The sequence below is a fragment of the Eleginops maclovinus genome, chromosome 17, assembly GCF_036324505.1.
Source record: "Eleginops maclovinus isolate JMC-PN-2008 ecotype Puerto Natales chromosome 17, JC_Emac_rtc_rv5, whole genome shotgun sequence".
Lineage (NCBI taxonomy): Eukaryota > Metazoa > Chordata > Actinopteri > Perciformes > Eleginopidae > Eleginops > Eleginops maclovinus.
Genome location: NC_086365.1, coordinates 14441624 through 14467725, shown reverse-complemented (window position 1 = coordinate 14467725; position 26102 = coordinate 14441624). Strand labels below are relative to the sequence as shown.

Sequence of the window (26102 nt, the reverse complement as noted above, 5' to 3'; positions counted from 1 at the left end):
GTCCAAAATAAGACATTTTATCCCTTTAAAAGCCAAAAGGTAAACAATGAGTATAATAATGGACAGAATCTAAAGCCCAAATCACTTCTATAAATGCTTTTGTTTATGTGCTTGTGTGTATTGTATTGTGTGTGTTGTTCAGGGGGGGGGGGGGTCTCTATGGAAGCAAGCCTTGCTGACACAATAGTGGAAAGTGTAATGCCGCTCTAATCCCCCCTCATAAACTCAGCAGCACACAGAACTGATGCAGCTGATGAGGACCATCACCTAAAAATAAATACAGGCGTTGAACTGTAGTGGTCGTGATTGTGACAGTGAGAGTTAATTAAGGTCTGTTTTTTCAGTGGAAATATTATTTGAAGGGCAATTTTGTGACATAGCTATGATGGTATTTAAGGGTCACTGAGGGTAAAATAACAGAGCTATCATATCTGAGAAAAACATAGAATTTAAGGATTACATTTCCAAGAAAAACTTCCCTGAAATGAAGTCACAAACTTTCCAGGAAAAACAGAAAGTGATAAAACATGTTTCTCCCTCATACTTTACACCTGTTGCATAAAACACACAGCATGGCGTTGATCCAACCTTGGAAAGTGGAGCAACATGTTGTACCTTTTCCTCGAACATTTGTGATTTACATTAGTAAAATCCCCCCCACCCCCACCCCCACCCCCAGCTGAATATTTGTATCTTTCACTGGCTCTGATAAACATAAAGTTATACACACAGCTTTACTTTTACCTGCCTGATGAAGTAGAGTGTGTGATAATCCTCTGCTCAGCTGTTTCCAGATCTGTGCAATGCCTGCATGCCTATATACTGCAGGTGATGAGGCCTGTATCTATCACCACACACCCACACCCACACCCACACAACAACCTTGACAGACCTGGTTGTCCTCTTTTAAACTTTCTTCAACAAAGTCTGTGTGCATTAAGTATACGAATGGTGTGTCTTTTCCCTTTTAAAACTCAAATAAATGAATCAACATTGATCAGAAAGCACACAAAAACAAGGCAGAAATTGCACTGGAAATGATGGATCCTAAAAACATATTTGGTAAGGAACATCTATTATTAGAGGCTCTGAAGGTAAAGGAAGCCAACATGCAAAGTATGTAAATACCAACCTTTTATTGGAGTGAACAATGTATGAATCATTATTTGTTAACAGCTACAGGAGCTAACATTAGCGACAACATGGCTATGGTTTCCCCCTAAAAGTATCTTGACAAAGGAGGTCAGTTCTTACATCCAACAAGTGGGGATTGTTCTCGTAAAGACAAATAAGTTAAACAGAGAAAAAGAAAAACACATTTTGACGGGCCATTGTGTTTGTTGGATCTTTATTACACTGTGGTAAAAACGTCTCTAGCATGCTACTCGGGTTACATGCCCCCAGTCCGACATCCTGCCACTTCGACATGCTATTTGTCAGACATGCTGCTATTCCGACATGGAACATCCGATATCAGACATATTTTAGTACCGCCATTCCGACAGTCCTATTATTATTATTTTTTTTTTTATTCAATTTATCTTCACGGTTCCTGTATCAAATTCCAACATCCTGAGAACCACGGATGAGCCTAATGTCATCTGCACCCGCAGCTATCAATAATCCACCCGCCATCCACCCGAGGCAATGCTTTTTTTTTTCAACAATTGATATCCACACCCGCCCGCTACCCATCATCATTCATTAGGACTAAAAGGTGTGAACACATATCCTAGCAGCACTTCACTGGCTCCCAATCTGGAGAATTAATTTTAAAATTCTTCTTTTAACTTTTAAAGCTCTTCATGACCTTTCCCCCAATTACATTTCAGACTTGTTAGTGCCCTATCGTCCTACCCGTACATTGAGGTCTGCAGGCAGGCTTATTAACCATCCCTGAGTCCCGCCTTGCAAGTAAAGGAGACCGGTCTTTTTCCGTCTTAGCTCCAAAATTATGGAATGAATTGCCTGAGGAACTAAGGTTGGCAGATTCTGTCACACATTTTAAGTCTCTCCTTAAGACTCATTTATACCGCAAAGCTTTTGAAGGGTTTAAATAAGTTTAATTTTGTCATTGTTTATTTTGTATTAACCCTTTTTGTTGTTGTTGTTGTTGCTATTTTGTTTATTTTATCTGTAAAGCACTTTGTGATTCTGTTCAAGAAAAGCGCTGTATAAATAAAGTTTATTATTATTATTATTAGTAGTAGTAGTATTATAGTAGCCTAGCCTATATGCCGACACGTCGCTACCAGTCGCTTGCCCTCAAAGTCCATCAGTTGTGTTTTACGTTGGTTATCTTGATTGTGTGATGCATCACCCCATACATTAATAGTGTAGAATGCTTTCATAAGATTTCATGTTTTTTTTACACACGGACTACAGAAAGCACGCAAGCAAATAGGCTACTGCAAGATAGGACCCATTTCCCTTATTACATTAATGGCCCTAATGTCGGAATGACGGGACGTTTTTTTTGTCGGAGTGGTGGGAGCTTTGAAAACAATGGAACTGCTTCCACTTCGACAATTAGACGTCAATGTCGGAATGGGGGTATGTCGGAATTGATGGCGGCTACCGCTACTCGTTAGCAATTTACACATGCTAACGAGTAGCATGCTAATATTGCTATCATAAAAAATAAAAAGAATAGCAGACTGGAAGTCAAATATTTATATTTGTGACCTAAAAGTAAGATGGGGTTAGCAGATAAGAGCCATACAACGCGAAGATTAAAGTGAGGAATCAAAACGTTATGAATTATTCAGGAATAACATTTTTAGCAATAGGCCTACTCGGGGGTTTCGCCTGGTCTGGGATGACCAGGTAGCATATAGAGTCTAACGTTAGCTAACTTTAGCTAGATATTGTTCAATTAAATACATTGTTTGTCTCCATTTGTCATACCATAACAGTAGGTTTTAATGTACTTATTGTAGTTATTAGCTGTGTTTAAAGTAGCTGCTGTTTAGCAAGCTAAAGTTCAGCTTCAAAATAGTTACTCTGAATTGTTAGCGTGTCAACATAGGCCATAAAACCACAAATGCTAAAATAAAAGGATATTTTCTTAAGTTTCACTTTGTTTTGAACTTTGGCTTGATGGATTTACCACATCTGGACAAGTCATGCCACTATGATTGTCTTATCAAATAAGAAGCAGCTAGTAACTATGTGGAAATATGATTTAAACATGAAATACATGTCGGTATCTATTTGGGAATCATTAAGCACTGTAATAAGCCATTCCTACCTCATGATTTACTAGATATATAGAAAATATTGATATTATTTTGAATAATGCTATGGATCTATTGTTTCTAACTGTGTCAGCACTTCGTGTCTACAGGAAAAACATTACATTGGTTCAGTACAGTAGAATATAGACACGGACCGGTACAAGCGTCAGGTGTGTAAAACTAAAATGTCTTTATTCCTTAAGCTCTACATAATGAATGACCTGATTCCAACAAACAGTCATTTATTAATACTCTGAAAAAAAGATAAAAAGAAAAGAAGCACAATTTCAATTGAATCTGTAGTGTAACAGTAACAAAAAAATTAGCAATAAATCACAACGAATAGCCGACATAACACTGTGGGCTATCTACATGTGTATACTGGTTGTAGTGTGTTGGGTTTTGTAATGCTTAGTGTCCAAGTGCTTCATTTTTTAAAGCACATGTTCCAAGATGTAACAGATCTGAAAATGTCCTGTATTCATGCGCCGAGTCGCCTCTTTCAATCTGTGCAAAAATATAGCAAGACTCAAACTCTGGAGAAAATGTACAGTCAACAGCGAATGAAGCTAAATATTTCAAAAAAGAGCATTTTAGGTTTTCTCTTCTTCTTTGTTTTAAGAAAATATGAGCGCTAAACTAGGTTCCTTTGAATAAGTAAAAATAAACTAAAGAGCAATAGGTTATGAAAATAGTTTTTTCCCCCTCCTGACATTGAAGACACGATTGATGAAAGATTTGTGGCGACATAGCCCCGCCTTCACTCACTGACCTAAAGAAAAACGTTTAACGCTAGAGGTTAAATCGACAATTTGATGAACGTGCTAATCTGGAAGAGAGAAAGTGTGACGGGTGGAGGCAGGTATGAAGCGACAGATGGCGGTAAGGATGCAGAGAGATGGAATAACAAGTTCAAATGGTGCTATCAAGACATAGAATAGAGCCGGAGATAGAGAAACTAAGACCTCAGATATGAAAACTATCACAGATGAAATGAGGTATTGCACAGATTAATAAAAAAAAAAGCATAAAAAGGCAACAAAAATATACAGCGAGTTGATAGATCATTTACATTTAGAGTTTTGAACTATTTTAGTGTCATCCACGGATAAGGGAGGGTAGAAAGAAAAAAAGCCAATGAGATATAGCTAGTCCTCCCATTCATCATCATCCTCAAAGTCCTCATCATCTTCATCGTCATCGTCCTCATCTATGGAGAAAAAGAGATTCACTTGTAGATAAACCAAGTGCATTTTCCAGACTTCACAAGATAACGTTTGTATGTATGGCAACAAGTGTCTTATTTCCTTCCGTCTGTTCAAGAGTAACCCTTCACTTTCTATTTTCTTACTTCAAGGGAAGAAGTATTTCCCTGACAGAGGCTTAAAATACAATAAAAAGGACCAAGAGGGACGTTTGAGACTGAAGAGGAAGTGGTGAAAGTCAGATTTATTTTGGACGACAGTGTGTCATTTCTTAGTGACGCAAAATGTCAACAAACTGCTGCATTTTTAGAAGTTTAAGAGGCAAGGTATACTTCTGAATCCACTCAAAGGAACAGTGAAATAATCACAACTTAATATATGTGTGTTTATTAATGTATACATGTTTGATATAGTTTGGGTACTACACCTGAAGTACAGTCTGACGTAAACAAAGAGTATAAGAGTGTTGAGGGTCAGGTAGATGGTGGAGGTTTCTGAGGTTGTACCTGAAGAGTGAATGGCCTTGCTGCGTTTCTGCATCACCTCCATCAGAGCCCCCACGATGCCTGCCGACGGGGTGGGGGTGGAAGGAGCTGAATCGTTATTTTCCTCCCTCTGTAAAGAAGCGACACGAGTTAAAGCACAGGATAAAGGTGAATAAATATCCCAACATTTGTATGTCTCAACGCTAATATGTTATTTAAGTCACTTAGTTTTTGCGGGACTAATAAAGGAACTCTGATATTTGATTGACTGCTGACCGCTTTGAGTTGGATTCCTTGTCTGATTTGGTCCAGAAGTGCGTCTCTGCCGGTGCTGCTGGACACCGGCCTCTCTTTCTGCTCCACCTTCTTCAGCTGGGTGCCCTCTCTGATCTGACTCAGCAGGGCCGACTTGGGCACCTCCCCTCCGTTAGCCTCCACGGGCGGCGGCGGGGCCGGTGGCGGAGGTCCGGGAGGTGGTGGAGGAGGAGGGGGAGGCGGCGGTCCTCCAATCGAGGCAGGAGGAGGCGGTGGGGGAGGAGCCACGTGGATGGAGGCGTGGGCCGGCGGAGGGGGAGGCGGGAGTGCGCCTCGGCTTGGCGGTGGGGGCGGAGGAGGAGGAGCGGACATGCCCGGTCGGGAAGGAGGAGGAGGAGGGGGCGCGGAGACGGGAGCTCTGGAGGGGGGAGGAGGCGGTGGCGCACCTCGACCCCTGGCAGGAGGAGGGGGTGGTGGGGCCGAGCCGTGGTGGGGGGGAGGTGGAGGAGGAGGGCCGCCTCTGGATGGAGGGGGCGGAGGAGCTGGGGAGGAAATCACAACGAACAGAAAACTTTAAAACATTTCAAAATGAAGTCACTTTTAAAATCTCACTTTTCTGTGACTTTACTTTATTCGTTATCTCTGTAGTTTTTGTTTTATTATTTTCATTCTGTTTGACTTTCATTGTTGTTTAGTTCACTGAATCTACCTATGATCAGTCAGACAGCACACTGCAGCCGGGAGCAACATCCAGATCTCTCTCTAAAAATACGTTCATAAAAAGCGACGGACAGAAGATCTGGATGCTCACAAAGAATTTCACAGCACTTCTGTCAAAAATGCATCATGCAGTTACATGTACATACCACAGGGGGCATCCTTCACCTGCTGAGAGAAACTGTAACGTTGATTGTGTGAAACAAAATGCTTTTGAGTTTATTAGTTGTGTTATTATCGTTTGTCTTCACCACTTTGAAAGATGACAGAGGGTGAGCTTGTTTTATTTACTGTGTGTTCCTAGGTAAGTTATCAGTGGTTTCCTTTTTGTTTATTCAACTTTATTAACCTTTCAACTTCAGCTCGGACTCTTCTTGAAAGCGCGATGCAGCCTTCAGTCTAGTTTAGCCTCTTGTTATTGATATTTACTGTCTCCAGAGTCAGATAACGATCAAAATCAAACTCAAGAACAAACCAAAAGAGCAAACAATGAGCTAACTTAGTAATTGCAAAAACTTCAAACATGCACAGCAGCATGCACAGGAACCTACCGCTCCAGCTGGGCGGACCTGAGGACAACATCACCACACAGTTAGATTACTGTCCAAAGTATGGGATCTCTCCTCTTCTATTTACCCGTACGATAATATAATCTATAATATCTTTCCAGGGCCGAACCCAATCAGTTTTCCCTACATGTAAAGCTTGTTACCTTGTCTCCGTAGCTCATTTTTGACAGCTTCTACGCCTCCTTTCTTCTCGATGAAGTCGTAGATGACCTTGGATGTCTCCTTGTCCTTCAGCTGAGCCTCGGAGATGCCGCACATATCGAACAGATTCTTCAGCTCTGGGTCCAAGTTATTCAGCTGAAAGAACGGATTTTTGGATTAGGTTTATTGTACTGAATTACTACAAAAGGGTCTTAAATCGAACAGAGACACTACTGATCATTCTCATTAGGCACATTAATTAAAAACTGTATTTACATCAAACTTTAGTTTCACCTGAGAGGAAAAACTCATCAAAACTCGTCAGCTGATACTGTAGAATCAGATATTTAAAAAAGGAGTACACAGAAGCATGTGTGAATCATTTGTGAAGTTACACTTTCCTCTTGTGACAACTTTAGAAAAGTAGATAAAAAAAACCTACAATATCAGCTGTTATGCTGCCCCCTGGTGGCGGGGGGTTACACTACAATGCAGGACCTTTATGTGCGTCTTTCAGGAAGAAAAATCATTATTTAATCATCACTATTTGTTACTAAAGTTCCCCTTTTTGAATGCTTCCCTTTCTCATACAGTGCTCTGAACTATACAGCATGCTGGGTTTTGATTTAGCCTCGCCTGCCCCTATATCCTGTTCCTGGGTTGAGTGTGCGGTTAATGCTCTTGGCAGATTTGTAAACAATGCAAGATACACAAACCTGCCGACACCCTTATTTATTTTAAACACACGTGCTATTAAGTTGAGGGATGTGGAACAATGTAGGAGTGAAATGAAAATAAAATAAATGATCTTCCTGCAGGAGATGGAGGTATATGGTATATTTGTAGGCATGCATTTTTTATTCTAAAAAGTCGGAATATAAATCAATTAAAGCAATATTATTTTGTAATTTGTATGACTGTTTTTCAGACATGTATCATGTTGAGTTTGCTCTCTCTTTTCTACTCATTTTATTACTCTTTTTTAAAGTCCAAATGTTAAGATCCTCATCTTCAGAGTTGAAGTGTATTTCCTTCCACATGTAACTGTTTATGTCCATTATTACTAACATGGATTCCAGTTTTAACCCTAACCCAGTGTACAGAAAACTCCAGACCTTTTAAAGTGTTACTTTAAGGTGGATTATCACTTCTATATGAAATGATTTACCTACATTACCTTTAGTGTAAGGATAGAAAAGAATGTAGCAAGACTATGAAATATATCTCTTATGAGGGTTTTAAAAGGCGATCAAGCTTTATTCAACTGACGTCATCCAATTAAATCAGTCCTTGAAAGCTTTAAAGTTATGAAATCATCTGAATTCATTTTGTTTCAGTTTCTGACGGTAAGTCCTCTGACCTGCGTGATCTGGCACTCATCATCCCACACGCTATAATTACTGATGATGCCTTTTTTGGGACCGAGTCCATGGATTATGCAGATGCAGGTTGAGTCTCTTCCCTCTCAAATATATCCTTGTGTAACCCTCCTGATGACTTGGCTGCGCGGCTCGGTTTCATATTTTTGGAGGAGAAATTACATTTGAAGGGTCTGTCTGTATGAGGGATGTATGACTGAGGAACAGGGCCAAGTTTTAGGAACATCTGGAGGTTGCATACGATGTGAGAGACAGATGAACACATAACAAACACAGTCTTGTTTTGAACTTACATCAAAACCGGTATTTGGATCCCATCCTACGTGCCCGATGTGCCTGAGAGAGAAGAGAAGAGCAGGTGAGAAGGAGAAGATATAAGCAGCACACATCCCCAAAATAGAGAGGAAACACACAAGTAGAAGCTCAATACATTGCAGCCATACACTCCTCTTGTAGGGCCCAGTGGTAACCATCAGAATCGCTTAAAAGAACATGAGAGCTGCCTCCGACTATTCCTGAAGGCATCGGTCCGATATTCCTGCGTTTCCAATAACTCCTCACGCTGTATAGGATTAGATTCTAAAGGATAACCGACTGGATTAAAGCCTCGTCCAGATCACCCGTCCTTATAAGGGCATGGGTTATATAGGAGTCTGGGCAAATGCGACGTATAAGAAACTAGAACAAACTCAACGACCCACAGTCATGAAGTCATTGTACTGTGAGGTTTATATACACATGTAATCTGCAGTTGTGTCTTGATGCGAATAGAATAACATATTTAACCATCATTTAAGCAGCGTTTTGCAGGTTAAACAACATTAATGATCCAGGATAAGGACCTCTTTACTTCCTCTACAGAAAAAAGGAGAGTAAAAGAAACAATCCAATTCAGAAATCCCAGTTTAACTGCTGCCTGCCAACTCCCACCGGACATCCATCCCTATTGATATAAATTAAACCATAAATCAACGCTGATCATCCATCGCCAATAATGTTCAATTATTCAATTTGTCTGACCATCATAATTGGGCTTCTTGTAGATAAACAAGGTGCAATATTATCAATTTTTCGATGTAGTAAGTGATATAAATTAAGTCGCTAGGCTACTGCGACACGTTTAAAAGTCTGTACCAAAGTTCCAAACCTAGCTCAGCCTCGTTGTCTTTCCACAAACCCGGACGAAACCAAATATAAACAGCAGATGAATAAGCATCTCGGGTCCTACGGTATCATAAAGAGTTATGAAGAGATGTGTGTCTGACTCACTGGAAGTTGCTGGGGGTGCCGATGTCTGCCTTGGTCAGCCTCTTCTTCTTGGCCTTGCCCTTCTTCTCCCTCTTGGGGAAGGACGAGTGCATGATGTTGTTCACCTGAGAGTTGTTGTTGTAACGCTGCATGTTGCTGATCTCCGGGTTCTTGATGTCAACCGTGGCCATGGGCAACGTCGGGCCTGGAGAACGAAAGGCAATAAAGTTTAGGGTATAGGGGTATATATTTAGGGTGTGGGGTTTTGCATTAGATCTCACAGCCTTTGTTGACGTGGAATAAAATGACCTTCTTAAACACAGACAGGGCTGGAGATAAGGTCCAAGATGAAATGCAAACATGGGACTCCTTCAGGGACAGCTGTGTTCCCAATCTTACGTAATACATATTTTCAAAAGCAGACTAAAATATTGACTCTGTTTGGCAAAAATAAGCTTTTCTGGGTTTGAAATATGTGAGATTATAACAACATTTCAGGGCCAAAATGAAGAGATTACAGAAACAGAACAACCTCAGTTCACAATGTCATAGATATAAAAGCTTTTAATATGTTTTAGGACTCTTTCTGTCAGTTTGAGGAGCCTATGATCCTTTAGTCTGAGCCCTGTTTCATACCCAATCAATCATGCAAACTGTCAGCTATGTACAGTGAATGGACTTTACTTTATTAACTTAACTCTCATTTATCCAGTAAAGTCATATCTAGATGTTAATCCCAATAAGGCCTCGACAGGCAGTTATAACTATGAGTTGTCAGACAAAAATGATGCAATATCTGACATCAACGCAACAAGATTTTGTTATCGGAAGCTGGCTTTGGTTTGCAATTTGGATGGAATCTACCAATCATGTTGGAGCGGGGTTTTGGTTGCACGCAGGTAGTGTGGATCCCATGTGGAGAGCAAAAAGAGGCGGAACACCATCCCTACACACAATGGATTTAGTTTAACATTTGGGTTTTTCGCTTCACATGCAGATCGGAAAGTGTATACAGCCTAGCCATGAGCCCTCAACTATTTTAGCTTCTCACACTGTATAAGATGTCCGATGCATGACATATTGGGCGATGAGACTACATTGTCATAGGACAGATAACATATGGATCCAAGTTTGATCAACTACCAACATAAAATGGACAAAAACTGACATTAAATGTCAATAAAAGATGCACTTTTCGCCTTGTACATAAATCTAAAGAACAGGAACTGGACACAGGCCACATGGCACCCACATAACTACGCACTAATGTGACCCACTAAGCGTTCACAGGAGCTCCGTCACACACGTGCAGCCAGACAACGTGGATTCACATCACCATTGAGAGGTAGCAGTGCCTCCGTACCTTTGACACTCTCACTACACGGACTTCTGGGTGTTTTGCTGGGCGATGGCGAGGCGGAGCGGCTGCGTCGCCTCCTCACCCGGTCCCAGATACACCCACCCTCCCTCGCCGCACACGTGCCCATACCGACACCTAAAAGCATTCTGTCCACCAGGTTTCCAGGTCCCTCTTCGGAGGGTACGGCGACGGGAGCGTCGGATGGATACAGTTCGTCCTGAGGGAGAACCAGGCAGTGTAAAGAGGTGAGGCAGCTCCCTGGGCTCAAACCTCCACCTCCTACTGCCCCTCCTCCTCCTCCATTGACTTCATAGTTAGGTTCCTCTGAGGGAGCGGACAGGAAGGTGGTGCAGAACATCATCGTGGGAGATGTTCGCAGGGCATGAGCGATACAGAGAGAACAAGAGTCCAAAGAAGATCCAGGTTCAAACTAAAGAGTTGTGGTTTGGCTCCAGGAAGATCAGAGGTGTTCTTTCTCAGTCAAGTAAGGAATATTGTGAGCTGCAAGGTTAGGATTCCCAACATAGATGGACAACTTCCTCTTTAATTTAATGCTGTAAGTCGCAATCCACGTGTTGTCTCGTTTCAGAATTGAGTCATGGAGAAAAGATTCTCAAGAAATCAACGATGATCTCAAAGGTTTTCCAAAACACCAGCTCTGAAAATAAGCCAACGTGTGACAGACTCTGAGGTAATATCCTCATCAGACATCTGGTGGAGTTTACACGCTGTCTGAGCTGTGAAGGCAGACGTCCAGCGGTGCCATCAGAAAGGAAGAAGGGCCCACCAACAGTTTAAAGTTTCCTCTCTCATTCCTTCCATCACAGCAAGAGTTTCCATGCAAATCGTTCACCAAATGTCCCGGTTTTAACCGTGTCTGAGCTGCGCATATTTTCTATCTGTTCTGCAATCATTTTCTATCCCGTTGACTTTCCGTCTCAGCGGGGAAGCACCCCGCCCCCACCTACCTCCACTCCCACCACGGTCTCCTCCCTCTCCCTGATAAAACACACATCTAATCCCAGCAAATCATTCTGGATTTAGAGCTGGATTTTTTTTTTTACGTAACACATTAAAACCCCATCCGTGCGTAATCCCACGTTAATCTCGGGAGGGGGCGTTGAAAGACGATGGATGTGCACGGTGAGAGAAGAGAGTCGAAGAAAGGGCAGAAATGATGAGAAAAAGGGCAGAATAGACGGAGAGCAGACAGGAGATGACGGACAGTAACTGAGATAAGATGCCTTATGGAAGCCAGAGTGAGACAGATGGAGACGGAGAGGAGGTGCTCCTGTGGGTCGGACACGGCACCAATTCACACACGAGATGCACTTGCTCACAAACGACAAATCCAAGACATGATGAGCAGGACGCATCCTTTTAATTCTCCGGTCCTCTGCATAAAAACAAGCTAGATAGCAGAGTCAAGTCAACCATTATCCCACGAATGGTTTATACCAGCTCGGTGTCACACGGTGGTTTAGATACGTCACAAATGACCGAATCTGACCCCACGTGACCCTGAAGCAATGTGTGGAAATGTGTCTGCATGCACACACACGTATTAATAAGCCAGCTGTTTTCAACCATGCTGCATGTCAGCCTCGGGGTGTGTGTGATGCTGCTTGTCCACAAAGAGTGTGTTTTTGCAAATGCATTCCTTCTGTAAAGGCATCATAATGAGTGAAGGTCGGGCCATGAAAGGCACGTAGTTTAGAGATGAGGATCACCTAAAAAGTGCATTTTTAAGCCTGATTCCCACCCTACACTCCTCTTGTGTTTATTCCTGAAGCTAACGACAGGACACATTGGAAAACGTACCATTTGGAGGGTCGCGTCTCTTCTCTGTGAACACACAGACAAAGTGAATGGTTACAATGCTTTGCTGTTCAGTGGCTTGTGTTAGTGAGAGGTGTCAGACAGACATTTACACAGAGTTTATTGGTGAGTGTGAGGCTCGGCGGCTTTGTGCATGTGCTGCACCGAGTGGAAAGTTAGGGAGAAGTTTGCCAAGCGGAGTGCGTGTGGTTAGCGCGTTTTAGGAGACGTTAATCAGACATTCTTCACAGCCACGATTGCTAGTATTACATAGACGCCAGAAAAACTGAAGGCTTGAGTTTTGCAGTGGCTGAAGATCACAGAAGAAGACGTGTCGGTATCATTTGAAACCCAGGGGAAGAGATGAAAGGAGGATCCATTTAAAAAGTGACCCCGAGGAGAGGAAGTAGTAAGACAGGCGGTCTTAATCAAGCCAGAGGGATGAAATGTAATAATTAGTGGCACTAGGTTTAAGATCGTGTGGTGTTGCATAAACAAATCAGTCAAACATTAACGGCTCATTTCATTGGAAAGAAAGTTAGGAAAGAGGCTTTAATGCGAAAGAATTACAATTCTGGGCTGCTCAATGTGTTATATTAATTATTCAAAAAGAATAATAACCATGATCAATTTATGAAACTAGAAATATTATGCCTCAGTTCTTATTTCATTTATTTTGCTAATTTGAACCTGAAACGGTCAGTATATCTGTTCAACCCCCAGAGGGCAGTGGTGTGATGCATCCCAGAGGTTTTTCTAAAATACATTCTGGAGTTACAGAGAGCTTCTCTGACGGTACGGAGTCTAAAAAGGTTTAACATAATAAAACTGTTAAACTTTCTGTTCACCTTTGTGAGTTGTCTCTGTAAGTGTCATCAGAGCGCCTTAATGACGCAAAGTTTTATAGCGGTGATTATGGGATATCAAACGTTTCAAGAACTGGAAGAGGTTGTAGCAAATCACAAGAAGATGGTATAGTTAGCAGACCCAGGCAAAACCTTCTTACACGTTTCCAATACATGACTCTCTGCTGAGCATTGGTTTAAACAGACTCAAATATCAGGCCCAGAATTCATGTTGGTCATGTATGGAAGTTAGGAGCATTTTGCCCAGGTCTGTGCAGTTGAGCATTGTGAAGAAATGACACGTTTAGAAATGAATGTGATCTTGTGTTCAAGCCAAGCCTGATAAATTCAAACCAAAACCTCCTATTGCATCTTTTAAGAGACAGATAAAGTGAAGTATAGACAGAAGCAGACAAGACAAATTGACTGCTTTTAAAACTATTTTCTGCATCTCTTGTTTTAATTTTGATAAACTGGAAAAAAGTCTTACAAATCGAACTGTAAATATCTATAGTTTCCATCAAATAGGAGATACAGGGTCCCATGTTACCAGTCAATCCTATAATTAAATACAGAGTTCAATCCCAGATCAGATGACGTTAAAGGGTCTTTAACATACTGTATTCAGCGATTGCAACGTCCATTCAAAAGTCTGTTTACTTGTGTCTTATCTTAAATGTTTGTTGCACATGCAGGTGCTGTAATGCAAGAATAATTTCAGGCTTGATCGGACAATAAAGTATGTCGAACACAAGAAATGTATTTGCTAAACCCGTCATTCTTTCAGCGTGTTAGGTCAGGAGGAAGGTTTGTAAGCAGGTTTGCAGCAGCAGTTGGTAGGTACCAGATTTCCTCTGTCTCCTCCCGATGAGCTCGTTCACATGGCCGCGGAAACGCTTCGTCTCCTCCTCGCTGGCGAAGTTCAGACCCACCTGGCATGACTGTGAACACACGGCCACACACACGAACACACGAACACACACGAACACACACACGAACACACACACACACACACACACCAACAAACAAATCAATACGAATACAATTGCAAAGTCAACTGATTTCCACAGATACAGTCCCAGCCTAGGTTTTCACACACAGTGAGTTTGCGTTGGTGTAAACGGTGCATTCAAAGACACAGAAAGAAGAACATGAGGCATAAACAAGAACAATTATAAAAGCTATTTTAAAAAGCGCTGTGTCGATTTAAAATGTGGAGGATTTACAGTATTAAAAAGAACAAGACGTCGTGCATTAATGTAATGCGTATGTTTTTATGGGGTGGATCATAGACAGTACTATCAGCTGTCCCATGTTGCTCATTGTCTGCTGCAGGCTGAGCTGCTGTACACACCAGCTCAGTTGTTGCTCCACAAATAAAAGCGTCTCCACATTAAGCGCTTTAGATGTCTCGAGGCAGGATTTATACAAGCAATGTACACAAACGATAGGTAAGGCAAGACATGTGTTCATGACGGGTACCAGCGCCCTTTCTCAAAGACTCAAATCTATTTCATCCAATGTAATGTCTCTGGTGTTGAGACCTAGTTTGAATGAGAGGCAGACCCTGAAGTTATCCCAAATAATACTCTCCCCTCTCCAGCAGCATTTCCATGATGAAATAAGAATAAACAACGACTAAAGGTGAAAGAGGGACACTCACATCTCCAGTAAAAGTGATGAAGTACGGTTTGGGGAGGTAGATGCTGAAGTTGTTGTACAGCTCCTGCTCAAACATCATCTTACCCTCCTGTAGGAAAACACAAAGACACAGATCAGTAAATGCTTAATGATATCTAACACAAATGATATCCCACATCCTCCATCATGTGGTTATAAAAATATGAGGTGGTTATGAATATGAAATGGTGGTACACCACCACTGGATATTATTGCTGCTGAGTTCCATCCTCTGTGTGTCCTCACCTTGATGTCCCAGACCCTGATGAAGTAAGACCGCAGTGGGTTGTCTTTGACCAGACAGGCCACCCCGCAGCATCTCTTGTTCCAGCTGGAGTTCCTGTCGGCTGTATACACCTGCACCACGGCCGATGATAGGGACTGGAGGGAGAGGAGAGGAGAGGGAGAGTCAGGCATAGCCGAGTCAAAATAAAAAGCATACTGTCCAAAGGGAATATAAACAGATTGATTCCTTTCAAACCAAAGCTCCCGTCACACATGCGCTGAAACCCTAAATTAGACCCCATCTAAAAGGAGCTGTATTTGAGAGCATAAAATGTCCCAATACGCTGAATCTTAAATCGCTCATTGTTCGGATAATTCACAACAACGAAGTCTGTGTGTTGATGAGGTTTTCATGGGTTCCTTTACATGAATCAGCAAACCTAAATGTCTTACTGGCGAGAGGACATTTCTGTCAGTAAGGAAGGAGACTCATGGACGATCTCCTGCTGGTAGCACTTTAACCTTCAATGTGTCTCTGAAGGAATCAACTGTGTAGATCTGCAAAGCCCATGTTTTTCCAAAACTCAGGATCAGCTGGAGATACAGCTCTGCGTCAGTGTGTGTATAGCAGTGACTCTGCAGTGGATAAAGAAAGGAAGTCAGGAAGTCCACTTTGAGATGACTATACCTTCTTTCCAATTCCAATCAAACATGGATCCTGACATTAAGAGATTACCCATCGTCTTTGAGGATGTTCCAAATGGTAAAATACATCAGAAATGAGTGCCTGCTTTGCACATAGGGTAAAATTGGGAGCTGCTTTTGTGAGACATCTATTCTGATTTGATTGGTATTATACTAGAAGTAGATTCCAGTAGTGGATTGATCGGATTGTTTCGGACTCTCCTGATCCAAAAGTCAACATCTATAGAATAGAAATTGATGCAAACATTTCCAAAATTAACCTTTTTTCGGCTAACAAAACAATCAGCTTGAATTCATATTTGTTTGGTTATGCCTTTTTTTGAAAATCTATATTTTCCCTGAGAAAAAAACCTTTTGGTTCTCCCTTTTGCTGCACACAGAAATCGGCACACATATTAACTGAACGTGGTAGCAGCAATCTAACATCATAAATTAATTAAGACAACCAAAAGACAAGAAGCTTCAGATGTGAAAACCACAGTGCCACACGCTGAGTAGCACACCTGTAACACACACTGACACACCCGTGATCATAGGAGCAAACGAGGCTCCAGCAGGTTTACAGGAGGCTGCAGGGGCTCACACACAGCGGGGTGGGGTCTGGCTTCAGTCATTACTACCACACAGATGAAAGCAACAGCAGCTCGCAGGGAGTCGCTGCTGAGCACCTTTTCAACTCAGTGCTTCCCGGAGTTAGCGTGCTAAACAGCCCTGGAGTTGCTCGATGTAAATGTGATGTTTAAATGAAGCAGATGAAGGGAGCAAGAGCAAGGATCTGAGTTTTCTCTGGTTATTTTCTCTATTAGCATATTATTTGTGCTTGTTTTTACAGCGGTTGAGACAACAACAACAACAACAGTACAGCTGTAGGAAAACATCAATAACATTGAGGAACTCATGTCCCTAGTCCCTTTATTGATATTGGCCAACTGTATGAATGATTACTGCATGACAAGTAGCAGAGAAGTTAAATGTGGCTCTCTTTCTGCTCCTCCTTGTCATCATATCATCTGCCCACAAATTCCCTGGCTTCAACTTCACATCAACTAAATTAAAAATCGTAAATTCTGGCTTCAATCGCCTCTGTTCAACCGCATGCTACGTCATTGTCAATAGTCTTTTGTGCACGTTAGCCATGTCAGGACCAGGTCACCCTAGAATCTTATATTGGCCACTTGGTAACAGCCGACCAAAAAGATCTGACCTTAGCAATAAAGGAGGATTGAGCACTAAGGCTAGCAGTTCTAAAAAGGCAGGTAAAGTTTCCAAGAAGCTAACTAAGTTCCTTCCTACCATTTCTTTGAGTCGCACTTCTAAGAACAATTTCTGAAGAGTAGCTACCAACAAATAGACAGTCTTGAAATCAAGCAATTCAACTCTAAGCCCCCCAAAAACCCCCATGAATAGTCATTCGGACTACTCGCAGCCACTGCGGCAGACAGAAAGAAAGCTGGGAAGAGAGACTATTATACAATTGGAGTTGTGACACGTGCACATACAGGAGCTGTTATATCATAGTGATGGTGTATGATGAGTATAACCTCACTGTGTCAGCCAATCAGAGAGCTCTCCCCAAACGTTCGCTGCACTAAATTCATTTAATAGCCCGGTGCTACTACTAATTGACATTCATCCCATTTTAAACCTCCAATATGATGATTTGTCGTCTCTTAGAGGCATTACAGCCCTCGATTCTGTTGGTTTTGATAGCTCAGATCAAATGGTTGATATGGATTCCCGCTCTATGAATTTCCATACAACAACGACTCTAATGGTGTCCATGCTGCTAAATCCCGGGGCTTCATCTGCCCGTGGAGCGCTGATTGGTCCTGACAGGGCCGAAGGCAGGAAGTGGAGCTGCGTCTATGGCGTCATCAAGACCCGACAAAAAATAAATGACGCTTACACACAGTCACACACACATAAATTCTCTCTCTTATGCACATAAATGCTTTGTGCTACAATGAAGAAGCACACACACTGCACAATCACGATCTTTCACACAATACGAGCCATTATTTTAATCCTGGATTCTGCTCTTAAGGAAACATTTATTCAGAATAAACCGAGTGGAAACAAATGAATTCTCCCAAATGTTGAAGTACGTCTAAAGTGTTTAAAGGTGAAAAATCAATCATTAGCTGTTTGCCTAAGGGGGGAAGCTGTGTCCAATGTCATAAAGTCGTAATCATTTATTTAAGTACAACATTAATAGGATTGAGAACTACCGCACTGAACCTCAGTATTTTGTGAAAGCGAGACAAAAAATCTGTCATTTTCTATGCAGGGAATCTGGAATCTAGTAAACTACCTTAAAGAATATATCAAAACTTCTATTCTGTGTGAAAAAGGAAAAAAGGACATGTAAGCCAACTATAGCTGACTCATGTTGAATGCGGTCCATTAGCCATTTGGTCAAGCTGTTCCATATTGGCACACATTCGCCACACCTCTTCACATGATCTTCTGGAAGGACAGCAAGTAATGATGGGAAGGAACATAGAAAAGGAAGAGAGGCAGTGTAGGAGGAGGGACAAAGGGACAGTGTGTGGGTGTACTAAGGGAGGGAAGGGATGTACAGTAGGAAGAGATGGGCTTGATGCAGGGCTGAAGAGAAAAATATGAATGACAGCACAAGATATTAAAGCTGTAAGGTGATACTAAACAGGAGGAAGGACGGAGAGAAAGGGGGCAAAGTGGAGTCATGTTCCACTAGCACAAATCACCAGAGGAGGTCGACCACAGGACTTTGTGTACGAGAGGACTGCTGATCAGGCAGTCCACACAAACACAGTGTGTGTTGGACCCCTTCCACCCTTTGCTCAGTCAGACAGTGTTGCTGATGGGAAGAACAGCAGAAGGAATACCAATGAGCAAAACCAATGAGTAAGAGCACTGTGCACGTACCTGTGTGTGTGTGTGCATTATTCAGACACACAGCAGAAGGCAGGTGGAAGTACTAACATGCACTTCCTAAAACATGATCCAAGTAGTTACACATTTACAGGAGTAAGTCATGCTCTTATAAATAAGAAGATGTCATGTGTTTTCTGTAAGCTTTGTTGCAAAATAACACACAGACTTAATAAATCAATCATTTTTTAAACCTGATCTCACAAATCAGTGGTGCTAATAAATTACAAACACATGCACCTAATACATTCAGTTACTCAGAGTCCAAGGTCTTGTTTTTTCAGTCTTAATCCCAACTAAATTCAGTTTAATGTGACATAAAGGAGAGAAAACCTCCATATTTGAGAACCTGCAACAGCCAATAGTCAGGTACTGTCAGAAGAACTGGTAAAAAAGTAGAGCCACAGGATTTAAAATAACATGAAGCGTGGTTTCTATGTCATTAAAGCAACAATACAGCAGAAAAACATGCCCTTTCTATCACTGTTGACCATACATCTCTATACTGACAAAGTAAAAGAATAAACTAATATACAAACAAGCTTTTAACAGCCAGAATAAATAAAGTGTAACTCAGCTGCACGGAGCCAATTAATGGCTGTGTCGCTTACAAAGAACCGTACAAAAAAAAAGGTGACAATTTCTGCACAAGTACATAACACACTCTCACTCAGCCACTAAATCACTGCTGGGCATTCTAATTAGATTGGTGGGGGACACACACAACGTCTGTCTCCTTCACACACACACACACACACACACACACACACACACACACACACACACAGATACACACACACAGACACAGACACACAGACACAGACACACAGAGCGTAGGACTGCCAGGAATGTTCTGGATTATGCTCACATGTGAAGTGACAGGGCTGAGCGATGTTTTGGACTGATACTGCAGTGTAATTGCACCCTTTGTTATAAGTTTGAACACTACGATCTGTAAGCCTTGACCAAAACAATACTTTAATATTGCACCTTATGCAAGTTGGATATTGCCCAAGTTATTTTGCAATAAAGATAGGATTCTGACTAATAGTTCAGCCCAAGTGAGTGACAGTATTGCTAGAATGCCTGAGGACATTCGTCATTTGATTTTGTTAAAGCAGGTGTAGTAAGACACACCCCAGGAAGCTTCCAAGGGGGGAGGTGAGGTTCGCACCATGTGACCACTGACAGTCATGGGATAGGAAATGAAGCCTTTCCAAAGTCAACACCAGAACAGTGAGACACAATGAAGGAGAGCCACTTTTCTGTCAGTCATACACACAACCTGTACTGTACACACCGAGGACAGTATGATCAGTATGGGGAAGTTACCGGAGAAAAGGCAGCGTCTGGTCTAGTTAAACAGGCACGCAGACTTGGGGTTTGAAGAGTTACAGTAAATCAAAAATCAATATTTTTGGGTTGATACTTTCACAAAATATTTGCACACTGACAATGTTGATGCATAATCATCTGTAACTTGGACAAAATGACTAAGAAGGTAAAGATAAATAGTAGAAAAAGCTTGAACAGTCCTGTGAATTCAGAAAAGGACATCGCTGTATACAAAACCAGGAAAATACAACACTTTATGTCATCACAATATCCAAAATCTAAAATGATACCTCATATTATGATACCAGTATAATATTGATATATTGCCAAGCTCTATCCATAGAGAAAACTTGATTTTGCTATGCCAAGATCACATTTATTTATCTTCCGATACCTTCACTTTCAACATGTCTTATCTGTCAATGCTATCCGTAACAGGCGAAGGAGAGGCATTCTTTCCAGATGATATCACTGGTGACATAGTTTCTTAAAAAGCTTCCTAGCAACTTTGGTCAGGGGAATAAGGCAATTTTCTAGATCAGAAATGCAAACTGTGAACTTGCCAACCGTGCAGCTGCCAAAATCATTAAGAAATAAACCAGATATGCAACTCAAATAAAACAGCCCCTCAGGCACCAGCTAGCTGATCTTACACAGGGTTTCAATGATCCAAGTCGAGGTAAAAGACGTTTAACCCAGTCTATCTCTGCCTCCTATTTAAGATGTCACGTGCACACCATTTTTCAGGCAATTTAACAAAAACCCTCACTGCAGAGAGCAATATTGTCAACACAAAGTGGAAGATTTGCACGTTTGACTACCTTAACAGGTGGTAGTGCAATTTTCCTTACAACAGAGGCAACCCTTACACCCATTAAATAACTAAAACACCCTTATTGATTTGACATGTCAGCCAAAATATGGATAGGTAAAAAAAGGCAAAGTCAAACACCCTGTCTTCTGCTGCCCTGGTGGAATATTAACTAGTTTTACCTGCTGCAATTGTGTATATAGTTGAATAATATTAATATGTACTAGCCTGTGGGTGTTCTGTAGCTGTAGTCCTGCAATATCACAAAGAGGAGACAGAAGAACATGTCAACGAAATGTTAGATTTAGCTACTGCTGTGTAATATTCTTGATGCAGCTGCACAAGTGTTGCATGAATTGTGCTGGCTATGGGGCAAGCTACAGACACAGTGCAAACATACAAATGAGTCAGCTGAATCATGCTACACGTGTTACGTCATATCAGACTCAATATTGAATCGTGACTGTGCATTACTGATCTTTTTGACTGCAGTCACACACTCTCCCTGCTTTCTGCTCAGGTTTTGAACCTAGTCTGGGGACTGTTTCAGCTCGTCCTAGAACAATTGTGGTGGGCACATTCTTCTCAGAGGACACACTTCCCGAAAACAACCAAGGTTCAGCTATGTTATGTAATGCAAAATACCACTGATTGATTTAACAGCCCCCTAACCACAGCTATTAACTCCACTTCTATAGCTAAAGAATGCTAGGCTTAGCTCAGCCAGGCTAGCTGTCAGCGGTGTGTCAGGAGGATTTCCTGGGTGCTTTCAGGTGTGTCACGCTTTAAAAGTTGAGGGTGGAGGCCTGGAGCAGGGATACAACTGGTTTTCCCAAATGGGACGTTTATATCTCCCTCTTCTGCTGTAAAACAAACCAACCCATAAAGTATTTCCCAGGGAAAACGTCAAACTAAAGGCCAAAAACAAACCGTTACACCTCACGAGCCAACGGTTTGTCGCGCGAGGAAACACACAGTTAGCGTTTTTTCTGAGGCAGCATAATAACATTTTAATTGGAAAAAAACTTACAATGCATTTCCTGCCAAGGTAGTTGAAAAGGCAATCATTTTCCTGCGGTGTCAGGAGTATGGAACCGACGTTTGCTTGCCGACGTTGCGGCGGATGTCCACTCATTATTGGGGATCAATCTATAAAGTATGCACCGACTGTTACTCGTTATAGGAGACCCAACAACATAAACAATCCCTCGGTCATCCGTGGCCTTCCTGGACCTCCTCACACCGGTTTATCCTGGAGGTCCGCAAGAAGGGGTGCAAAAAAATGTATGTCGTTTAGGGATCCAGTTGTCCTTTTGAAAATAAGGTCAAAACTGCAGCGACTGAGCAAAGAAGGAAAACGCTTTTTTAAAAAAAAGTTTCCTGGGAAGTCCAGCCGCCAGAAAGCCCACAACCAGCTCCATCCAACATGGCAGGGTAAGGACGAGTCCACTATCTGGGAATAGGGGTCGCACGTTTCCTAGCTGTGTCCTACATAATCACTAAGGATTATGTTTGGGCACAGCATACAGCGGAAAGAGTATATATTTGTAGTTAACAGCACAACTATATTTTGGTAGAATCCCAGTAAGGAAACTATGCTTATTACAATTATAATCCTCAGCGCACACCCTATGGAGATGGTTTAGTTCAGTCTGCCCGTGGCTTTTATGGCAGGAATGCGTTGGAGTGCAGAATGGGAGGAGATAAGAAATAAGGTGCAAGTGGGAAAGATAATGGCATACAATGTTCCCTGTGAGAGGAATTATTCAGTTGAAAATTAATGCAGAGCTAAGCCTAAACTCTTTAAGGCTGAATAGGTGTTCAAGATGGAAATTGCCCTATAATGATAATGTGCAATTATATTCTTGAAGTTAGAGAGGGGTCATGGCCCAGCTAAAGAGCTGTTATCTGGTGCCCATTATTTCCTAGACCATAAACATTCTGCGAGATGTAAAATGATTTGCGCTCCTGAAACTAAAATGCCTCCAGGGATTATACACAGAGGTCACTCCCTTTCATTGCAATAATCCATAAATAGCCTATATCTAAACTGAAGTACTATTAAGGCTGCTCCAGTTACTATACACAGCCTGAAGGGTAAGACTGCTAAGTGTGACTTAATTCTTCAAAGTGTACTTTTAAGAGTGTTTCTATACTCCTATAGGGGAAATTGTATAATATCCCGAAGTAAAGCCTTTTAACCTCTTGACACATTTTCTTATAGCGCTCAGTAATTAAACAGACATGTTCAGAGGCTACCATGAGTATCCTCGAACAAGGGCAGGACATGGTTGATACATATTTTACCAATGCCCCCAGGGGTGTTTGTAATGCTCTGCAACATGCTCCGTCAGGCTCATAAATGGGTGTTGTTTGCAGGATGGTAGCTTTTGAGAAGTGTTTACTTTACATTGTGATCAACTCCAGATGAGAATTTTGCTATTGCACAGTTTTACAAAGTTTGGATAAACATTTTGGACTTGTTGAAAGTAATTCTTGCACAGTCCTTGTTCTAAGAATGTGCATGAAACCAACGGCTGTTTTCATCGCTTGCCGGGTTGGTAGAGAAATTTCCTGTGGAGCTTCATAGGTCATTGTGTTGTACAGTAACCACACTCAGCTTTAATGATGAAAACTAAACAGTAATGTCCAGATGAAGACGCAACAATATTGCTCTTAAAACACTTAATATGACTTTAATTTAACTGTGGAATTTTCTGAATATTTACAACATTTGTTGATTTCAGCCTTATCAGCATAGCCTTATCAGTATGAGAAAGATAGCTCAGACATTACAGATAAACTGATACCTTCCTACTACTCACTGTTCTCCAATAAATATTATCCTTATCTAGGCTGTAAACTCGTTCTGTAGATCTTAATTTGATCATAAACTAAAGCTGCCCTGGACTTTTTCACACTCACTTCCATGTGCTTCCACTTGTTTCAACCTGGTTCCCTGCTCCTCTCAAGAAAACTTGTTAAACCTGAAACACCCGACTAACAGGCAGAGAAGCGCCTGGAGGAAATCTGCTCTACTCCATCTCGCCTTGGCTTGGCAAGGTATAGAGTTGTTAGAAATGACTCATAATGAACATGAAAAAATTACACTTTTTAGCAGCTAATTAGGAAAGGAAGGGCAGGAGATGAATAAAAGCAGCTGGAGAAAGAAAGTACGCCTAAAGATAAATAGTAAAACTGTGATTTTAGCCCAGTGCATTAAACCCAATTTTACTAAATCATGTTACAACGTAAGCAATTACATCAGCACATGTTCATCCACTGACATATTGAGAAAGATACACATGCTCTATTCACAGAAACTCAGTGATACTGACAGCTAGTAATCCTTGGTATGCACTTACTCACACACAAACAAGACAAGTGAACTGAGCAGATACTGTTGCTTGTGCAAGATACCTAACTGACATTTCTGAGCAATGACAACGAGGGAGAATGTGTCAGGTGTGAGAAGATACGTCTTGTGGGGTTGTACAAGGTATTTATCCATAGTCAGTGCTTTACCTACAGTAGATGAAACCTATAATAGCCTGGGAAGAAAGCTATGTATTGCTGTGAAGGACATGGCAGAGAAAGTATAAGATAGGCCTAAAAATTCAAAAAATAATGACATATCGTATTCTATCACTGCTCCTTGTGGTCAGACAGCTATACATTATATATTTTTTAACCAAAGCCACCAGACTTAATTGGCAAAAATATGAATTGTACCTTGCAGGTCTGAGAATCAGAGATGCTGAAATACCGCTGACTTAGATAATTAGTTAGATAAAACAACACAATAACACAGCCTTAAGTCTGGTGGCGTTAAGGAGAATATAGATGGATATAACGACCTCAGTGATCCGTCTGAAAGGGCTTTCCAACAGCGAGGTAAAGCAATGAAAAAAGTTGAATTTGCAATTGTTTAGTTGAGCCTTTAAGTGGCTTAAATGCGATTTGCTTCTCTACACAGCAGTACATTGTTTACCTTTCATGCTGGTACCCCACTTTTCCAAACCTAAGGCATGCCGTAAAACACTGACTATGGATAAGCACTTCATGCAACCACAATTCCCTTTAAATGTGCCTTTACATGTTTGATATATATGTATTATAGTGTGTATTTAAGTAATGGAAAACTCTGCGGATGTGTTTTGAGGGTTATGCAGACCCACCTTCTGGGGCTCCCCTTGTAAAACATTTATTTGACCCACTTTCCAAAACAAAAGAGGTTATGAGAGGAGGAAGAGGACAACATGAATATTATATCTTGAATTCTGGAGGAAGACATCCCCCTACAGGCCTCAGTATGAATTATTAATGAAGTTGGCCTTTCCATATCTCCTCATCCTGTTTAATATTTTGGGGGAAATAACACAATGGGGTCATGACAACAGGCAAAGTATAATGGTGTGCCAGGGGCGACGCTTTGCTTTGTAAATAGGAATCAGGTTTGCATACATCACATACACAAATGAATCCCTAAAAAAACTCACAAGTGGGAATTGTTGCCCCATGTGTACATCCTAACCACAAGATGGCAGCATTACAGTAGATACTACACTGCTGATGCTCCTCAGTGCACTCAGCACAGTGCTTACTGGATCAAATTACATTAGATCAACATTTATGCCAGAGCACAATACCCATGTTGTGCCATTGTGCAAAATGCTGCATGCACACATCATCAGGCAGCTGGGAGAATGAAGAGAGTGCTGCCCATCTGTTCAAATAACAAATCTTTTCATGTGTGTTTTGTGTCTCAATAACAGTAGTGGCAGTGTTGCGGTGTCATGATTTGGATGTCAAACAATGCAGGTCATGCAAAGCAGGAGACGTTTACTTAGTTTTGGGCTACCTTTGCAAAACCTGTGCTGTGGAAAACAATGACCTAAGCACAGGAATAAGGAAATGTCATGTGGTTTGTCAGTGTGTAAATAAATACCTGATCAGTTTGACATTAAATCTATCAGATGACTGCATGGTGCCGATCTATCAGAGATGACATAATCAGATTAAAAGGGTAAGAATAAACCTTTTGTTTGTTGGGCAAAAAATATTTTATTTTTTAGTATCTGGTACTGAACCTTCACAGGAACATTTGATCTAATCTATTCTAATCTAATCCAATCTAATCCAATCTAATCTAATCTCATATAATCTAACGTGTAA

General features: G+C 41.4%; 1 protein-coding gene across 3 annotated transcripts; it reads right to left on the bottom strand.

The window, feature by feature from the left end:
- Positions 1–1121: 1121 nt before the first annotated feature.
- Positions 1122–22532, bottom strand: waslb (WASP like actin nucleation promoting factor b). 3 transcript variants are annotated; one of them, XM_063905762.1, is made up of 11 exons: positions 21958–22530; positions 15185–15319; positions 14922–15008; positions 14103–14199; positions 12417–12440; positions 9257–9440; positions 8281–8323; positions 6611–6764; positions 5203–5723; positions 4948–5056; positions 1122–4446 (listed from the first exon to the last, which is right to left on the bottom strand). In XM_063905762.1, exons 1-11 carry the CDS (start codon positions 22060–22062, stop codon positions 4385–4387), a joined length of 1521 nt encoding a protein of 506 aa, XP_063761832.1. In that variant the 5' UTR covers positions 22063–22530; the 3' UTR covers positions 1122–4384. The 3 variants fall into 3 exon arrangements, with proteins under 3 accessions (XP_063761832.1, XP_063761834.1, XP_063761833.1); XM_063905764.1 differs by lacking the exon at positions 21958–22530 and adding an exon at positions 21156–21256; XM_063905763.1 differs by lacking the exon at positions 12417–12440 and having other exon boundaries at positions 21958–22532.
- Positions 22533–26102: the final 3570 nt, after the last annotated feature.